We start from the raw sequence: 8,292 nt of genomic DNA on the forward strand, positions 1-8,292 counted from the left end.
GTTAAAGTACTGCTGGGTTATTTGCCCTATTTTATGTAGTTCTTACAATGGATTATTTAAATGACCTCCGCTATGTAGAGTGGGCTGTCTACCCCGAGAAGCAGCGCGCTTTGCTATTTAACCACAGGGAGAAAGAGGAGGGGGCAATAATCTCCCCCACAGCAGCAAATGGAAAAAGAGCTGCACCGCCCACGTCATTAGGGGAAAGGGTATCTTTTATTTCACCCAAAGGCCTGAAATATCTTCAACGAGATCAATCACAAATTCTGATTTTACTGACAGAATAAAATACACGTTTTCATAAAATTAGATTTCAATGTGTTTGACGAAAAAATCCTGCAGCAGTTGTCATAAAAAAAGATATAAAACAAGACTTATTGTTATATATTTTATTATTATTAAGCTCATCTGTAAGCATTTCACAACTAACACCAAATATGGAAAATGTGCCATCATATTGAGATTGAACATATTTAAGTTTGGTTGCAGACCTGCTAGTTTACTGTAGACTCAGACCTCCTCATGTTGGCACAAGCAGTTCATTCTTTTGTTTGTTGACACCTTGAGACTAAGGAAAGGTCAAGGTTTAAGAGGATTCAATTGTAGCCCACCGGCCTGCATTGTACAGTGATCCAGACATGCCCCCCTTTTTTTTAAATCCATTCCTGTGCACTGTAAGCACCTCTGGGTTCTCGGGCACATTGCATAAGTAATCTGCCTGTTTTCCCCTTAACACCGTGAGCCTTTTAATAAGATCAAGACAATCAGTGGAAAAGGCTTCGGGGGGCCTTTGCAAGCAGAATCAAGACGAAGGAGCAGTGAAGGTGAAAGACCTCATTACTTTAAACACCACTGTTCTCTAAGCCTCAGTCACCTCACAGGTCGGACAGGTGAGACGTCTGCCAGCCGGCGCTCTTAGCTCCACACAGCTCTACTGCAGTGATACATGTGGCTGATGCACATGCTGTTTGTCTCAGGTGGTCCTGGTCTGTGTCACTCGTGACATTACACAACAAAGGAGGCAGTGAGGGGAACTTCCTTTTTTCTCAGTCCAGAGCTGCTCTCTACTCGCCGCTTCCAGTTTGTTCTGCTGGTCAGTGAAGTCGATTAAAACCCATTTGGCTTCAGTCATATTGGTGGAGGAATCAGTCGTCTCCTGTACAAAGTGCCTCTCCATCAGTAACTACATGTACCAGTATGCATTGCTCATAAAGTTTGCGGCAACGGCCACCCCGCCCCCTTAAAATCAGCAAAGCATGAGTGAACATGTTTACTTGACTGTTTAAGTGCTTAAGCTCCTTATCATCTCCACCTATAGAAGGCAAGCATTTCTGCACCAATGTGCAAACACAATATACACTACCTGCGCTACAAACCTCCATTTTAACTCTACTAAACTAAAAGTGGCAGTGTTGGTCACATTTAGTAATAACTACAGCAAACAAATTATATATTATTACATAGCAACATATAGCCAGAAACAGTCTGTGTACAGTCTGTTCCTGTTTCATGATAGTAATAATTAGGACTGAAACAACTAGTTGATAGAAATTAAATCAGTTAGTGGTTAGTCATTAGTCAGTAAACCATTGCAAATATTATACTAAATATATGTGATGACGTTCCACTTGTCTATTAGCTTTATAATTGTAAACTAAGTATCACTGGATTTTGGACAAATCAAGCAGTTTGAAGACGTCACCGCTGAGAAATTGTGATGTTCTTTTATGTCTAAATGATGTCCTAATAATAATACAATAAAACCGTATTCATATAGCACATATTATAACTTAGGTTAAGGGAAAAATGCTCAACAAATAAAAATCAAATCAATGAAACTGAAGAAAGACAAGAACACAATAATAGTATTATTAGTTTATAAAGAACTTGTTATATATATAACAAGTAGATATATGTTATAAAAAAGTATAATTACTACTATTATACTATTACTATTTTACTTAATAAGCTAACAAATCTAAGGAGATCAGGCATTAACTGCTTTATCTTTGAAGACAGTTTCACACACCAGTGCTCTCTCTGTGGCAGCAATGGTAACACAACGTAACAAAAACTATAGTTGCAGTAAGTTTAGTGTAATATAACAGTTTTGAGCGGCAGCTGGAGCTCAAACTAATACCCTTCGGCTCCTAGCAGCTCTGTCTTTATTGTCCCAGCCAGTGGTGCTGTCCTCTAGCTTGACCGCATCCATTGTAGCCTAAACCTCCACCTCTGAATTCTGCTTTGATTATAAAATGTAAAGTAGATATTTCATATTATCATCTGCCTGTACGGAGTAAAATTGGCTGACAGGAAAAATAAATTAGACTTCTTTCAGACAAACTCTCCCCTGCAGTTCTGCGGCTTGTTCATTCACATCAGAATAAATCAGTGAAAATCACAAGTAGTTTAACTAAAGCAATACAAAGAGCACTGGCAAGCACAGTGGACCTTATGGACACATTAAACCTATGACTAATAGGTATTGTGGCTTGTTTATTTATCAAGAGGAGAGGAAGGGCAGGGGAAAGGACAAAGCCTGCTGAATGGTACGGCCGTGGTATTGTTCATGATTCAGTAATGAAGTGAACTCTTTTCATGAAGCCCAAACACTGAGGTGGATCAGGATCAAGCACATCCAAATTGACTTATAAATACGTTTTCACAGACCACACTTTTATGCTGCAGATGCTCCGGTTATGTCTTTGATCTTCTCGTGTCTTGACGGCTCCTGGGTCCGATCTCCTTCATTTAATGTCAGAGTCATTTAATGTCAGATTTCAAGATGAATCCAGTTTACAAATGTTTCTTTTTTACTGATGATTCTAATATCATATATTGTACTGACTCTGATAATGTGACGTGTCTCGTGCCATTTCTGCCATTTAGAGGTTAATTGACATATTGTAGGTGCCTTGAGATGCTTTCAGAAAGAGCAGCAGGAACAAGATGACGCATTGTGGTTTAATCTTACGTTGATCCACTTACCTTATGTGGATAGTGGTCTCTGGATAATTTGCTTCAAGGATGAGAAAACATGTTGCAACAGTTCAGCATTAACACAACATTTTCAAGTCATTCTCGCCACCAGCAGTCATTCTAAACTATAATGGAAATATTTTACCACATTATATCCTGCAAAATGTGCAAGACATACTAATTTAATTTAATTTAATTTAGTAATTTTCTTCAAATACTTTTGTATATTCATCAAAATGCATACATACATTTTTTGTAAACTTTCTACTGCCTTAGTTATAGCAAGAAATGGACCACAGTAGTATTCAGTATTGATTTCTTGTGGCTCCTCGTGGCGCTCTTCATGCTCTGTTGCAGTCAGATAATGAGAAAACACTCACACTTCTCATTCATGAAATTCACAACCATTTTTGGAAACCAGGCATAGAAAGGCAGCTGAGGGACTGCTAGGTAATCCCCGGTGCCCAAACTGTCTTTAATGCTCAAATAACATTTTAAAGAGTTTGTCATTCATTTATTCAAGTGTTATTACTGCACAAGCTCTTATTTCTGATCTCTCTCTGGAGGTCTGTGAGGGGTAGATGGCAGACATGTCTGTGTTCGTGAGAGCTATACCATGGCCAGTCTGTCCCAGTTCTGTTCACTTCAATCAGAGGGATTTACTCACAGTGTCTGAGCATCAAGCTGAAAGACATCTCTCTGGCTAATCTCACCCATGGTACTAAGAAACTGCCCAACACAAGCCATTAAAACTGCATTACATCTCACTGTCCATTTGGAATACAGAGAGATAATAGAGATAGATAATACTAAAATACAACAATAATAAATGATATTCTTAGATCAGAGGTCACAGTGTTTTTTTAATAGGGTTTCAAAGATAGATGCCACCGCCACCTGTTGTACATGTATTAAACTTCCAGGAATAAAGTAATGAATTACATTCACACTGGCTACTGTAATCATATATTTGTGTCAAACTTGGTCATTTCACTTTTATTATAAGATTACACATCTTAAAACAGGGAAATGAAGTGTTACAGCAGCACAGGGAACACACCAAGAGGTCATACAGATTAGAAAAACATAAAAAAAAGCTTAAATAAATAAAAATTAAAAGGCCACCAGTTGAAAAACAATTCATCAATTTAATTAGATTAACTGCATGAATGCACAGGAATGGACTTCACATGCAAAACATTTAAATTAGCCAAAACTAAACAAATATAACATGAAACTATAAATATTTAAACACTAATTTAGTGATATTACTTTAATTGTAATCTTATCTACTGCAGAGTGCAGATTTTGTAGAATTGGAAATCAAATACAGGGAAATTAAGCATCAAAGCTATGCGAGTATTACAGTTAACATACTCATGAATCCACAAATTAATTTATATAGTAATTTAGAGAGAATCTGTCTGTGGTGGTTGTTTTTTTGCAATAGAAATAACAAAAGAAATAGTGGGATCTGTTTTTTTTTTTTAACAGATTACACTAAAGTCTCAGTGGTTCTACTTGAGTGGGTTGTTCAGTCTCCCTTTCGACTCCTGATTATAACAGCGGTGTTATTTGAATTTCCAGAGAATTCAAGGTAATAGCACTTCATCAATAGAATTCCAGTCTTTCACCTTATCCTGAGCCTTGTTTGAACAACTAACTAATCAGAACAGTGAATGGTCTGCCTATGTACACTTCCTGTGGCAGGACTACATCCCTTTAATTAGCTCCAATTCTTTCATTGCCGAACAAACAGCAGCATATGCCACTTGGTGACAGGCGTCAGCGTACACAAGGACAGGGCAGGATAGAGCTGCACCCATAAACACCTGCCACATTCAAAATAGAAACGCTACATGTAAAAAAAAAAAGTGATAGAGATTAAACAAGGGTCAATTAAAGTATCGTGCATATGGATTATAAATTAGTGCGTTTGCATATTATGCAAGAAGTATATAAATACACAATACAAAATAAAGGCTGTTATTTTACACAGCAGTAATACATAATTAATAATTCAGTATAATTGTTTGTATAACAGTTTCATGTCGGTCACCACATAGTTTTTACAATCTCTCACTAACTAAAGGAAGCAATTGAATGCCTTCATTCACTCTTAGGATAATAAATGTTGTAGGTTGAACATGGATACATTCACATATAAAAGACATTAATGTACATTCACACTTACAAATATTATCACATTAAATCATCTTAATATCACACTTACTCACAAACTAATACATTTAATACTATAATTTATATTTATAATAATCTATAATTTAATAGTTAGTTAAGCAGCCTTCGCCACACTGTTTATTATTTGTATATAAACATTAGTATTCCAGTTTTTAATCAACATTATTGATTTTAAGATGTTAAATATGACACTGAGTGTGTCTGATAGAAGATGATTCTGGGTGATAGACAACCTTTCTACCTCTGCATACATGAGATAAATACAAGGCTGCACAATGCATAGCATCCTTGCTGTCTAGCTTATTATTACAGTATCCTAGATATGGTGGTTGAAGAAGCAGAACCAGCAGTTCAGGCAAACGCAAACATCAACGTCACCACATCACTTTTTGCGGGCAGGAAACGTCAGTGTCTTTGATATTCAGGGAACGCGAAGAGGAAAGTTTCATTGTGATTCTGTTGACAAGAGATAGAAAGCCAGGGAACTCAGGAAATGAGCTGAAGGGGGCTTTGATTGCACCCAATAGCATCATGTGTCTTTATTAACACGCCTTGACCAGGTGGTTGTGAATAGGCCGGGCCTTGGAATCAAAGGAGAGGGAACGTGACACTGCACACGCATTCTTCATCCCTTCATTATCCCTCCTGCTCTCACAGCAACAGGTACTACACCAGCATCAGAGCCATTTCACGCTCCAGAGGCCTTCATTTAGACGATGCAGCTTTGATAAAATTATACATTTTCTTTACATCACATACATTATTTTTTTTTATCATCCTGGACACATCGGTCCACATCTTGGAACATAACACAAGAAGATTTCAAAGCAAAACATATGATGTCTTCCATCATAAGAGGGCACTTCAACTCACCCTCCTAATCCCTTTCACTGGAGTATGCACGGAAAATGCCTTTTGGTCCAACTTGATCACAGGTTTAAAATATATTTCTTGGTACAGAAGAGCTGTTTATTATCTCCAATATCTCTTGATGAACCTTAGCAAAATGTTCAAAATCAACATATGTACCAAGTTCATGGGTGTAGTAAAAAGTAGTGTTATATTCTTTCCAGGTTACGTAAGAACAGATGTGAATTTTCTCATAAATGCAAGGCAAAAATAGAACACATTTCACTGTAAGGCAAAATGTCAGGTCATTTAAAAGAACAGCGAGTTGTGTGGGCCGAGGTAAACAGAAAAAGGCGTAACTGACATCCAGCATCAGCATCAGACAGGCCCGACATGCCTCTGCGTCACTGATGTGTATGAAGCCCCGGCCACACGAGGTACGGCCTGCTGTGTCGTGTGCGTGGAGTCAGATCATATCAAGCTGCTGTGAATACTGGCAGACTGACAATGAAGTTTGGCAGGTCAGCAGCGAACATCTGGGCTTCACCCAGATCTCTGTGACATGAAAAGCCTGGGAGCAAGGCCTGAAGACAGAGCACCCAGCAAAGTGCAAGTCACTGGCCACAAGCAATCTTGAAAGGCCAAGCATGATTACGTCTCCATCTTTCTAGCCATTTACAACACAAAGCGGACATGACTCGCAGATCAAGGCACCGGCCACCTATGTGCATCATAGTCAAGCTTGTGTCTGGAGATAGCAGGATTAAAAAGACAGGGGGGGTTTTTCCCCATAGGGTAATCTCTGTCTTGCGTACACTCTAACCATCTCGGGATTTCCATTAGAAAGAGTGTTCTACATATCAATCCAAGCTTTAATTAAAAAGCTGCTATATTCACAGAGCCTTCGTAGAGCTTGCTGGAAATGCGCAGGTTGTCCTGCTCTTCTCCATGAGTGGGCGAAATGGCGCATTTGGAAACCAAATGAGTTCATTGTTGCCAGGCTCAAGCCTTTCATCTAATTTTATTGTCGTTACCGAGTGACTGTCACCCTCTGGTAAACACTTGATGTTGTCATCAGCATTAGTACCATTACTCATATGCTTGGAAAAGTGACTCATGACCAATAATAATATATATTGTGATGGACGTAGTTGATGCTTAAAGCATTAATAGGCAAACAATTTGCTGTTAGATAAAAAAAATCTTCTTTTGATATCAACTTGCAGCATTCATACAAAATGCTCCGACTTTGATAAATAAAATGAATAAATAATAGGTTCATTAATATGTGTTTTGTAAAAAGATTTTAAAGATGCTTTTTGTCTGAGGCAAAAGGTAAGACTGTACAAACTGTATTATATAGATAGACAGATTATCATACTGCAGTAAGGCTCAGAGTAAGACTTTAAGGACCGCTTTTTGGTCCAATATTAAAATAGACACTGATATGCTTTCCCTTAATTTCATTGTGTATATGTTATTTATCCTTTTTGTTCCTGAAATAAACATTTTTTTCGCTGCATTGTACTAACCTTTATTTAAAAAAATATTAACCTAAATGCCAAACATGATTTTTCTGCTCTGCATCCAGTCAATAATATCAATAACTGATTCTGTATGATTGATTCAGTAAAAGCTTCTAAGCACAAATTCTTGGAAGAAAGCTCTTTTTAATAAAAGACTGTTTATTATTAATACAAAAATAGCATTCACAGAACAATAAAAAAAACTAAAAACAAACACAATTGAAGTCTGCAGAATTTCCTCAAGTTTGGTTGAAAATATGAACAGAATTATCCAGTCTTTGTCACACTCATGATGGTGTGACATCCTCGTTCTTTCCAGTGGAAATCCAAATAGTATGACCTGAAGCAGGATCTTTGGAGGGGAAATAGAGGCCACTATAAAAAGCAGTGGTGAGAGTCTGGATGAGTGCTGAACACTGATCTGCTGGGCGCCTCAGACAGGAAACTGTTTCCTCACCATGTCTGCCATTTGGGGATCAGTCTCTGACAGCATGGACTGCAGGTGCTGAAACTACACAAGAGGAAGAAAGGTGGGGTGGAAATGTTTATTTTCCACAAGACCTGGTGGTGTATCAGCAGCCCATCACACACACACACACAAGCTCTAAAATAAACGCTTTAAAATAGCTTAATTTGTCTCAAAACCAAAAGGTATTCCGTTTTACAAATATTTGAAACTCAAGAAACTGTAACCAACTGATATTTATACCTACCTTTTCCTACTTTTATTTTACAG

The 8,292-nt window shown here is 37.8% G+C and overlaps 1 protein-coding gene across 1 annotated transcript in view; it reads right to left on the bottom strand.

Annotated features, from left to right (window-relative positions):
* Positions 1-7,695: 7,695 nt before the first annotated feature.
* saal1 (serum amyloid A-like 1) overlaps positions 7,696-8,292 on the bottom strand; it is an 8,504-nt gene continuing 7,907 nt past the window's right edge. Inside the window, exon 13 of the mRNA XM_035664996.1 lies at positions 7,696-8,067. Coding sequence (XP_035520889.1) covers positions 7,990-8,067 — 78 coding nt within the window. The 3' untranslated portion in view covers positions 7,696-7,989. The remainder of the gene's footprint in view (positions 8,068-8,292) is intronic.

This window comes from Morone saxatilis, unplaced genomic scaffold (assembly GCF_004916995.1).
Source record: "Morone saxatilis isolate NCDOM2014 unplaced genomic scaffold, NCSU_SB_2.0 Contig2, whole genome shotgun sequence".
Lineage (NCBI taxonomy): Eukaryota > Metazoa > Chordata > Actinopteri > Moronidae > Morone > Morone saxatilis.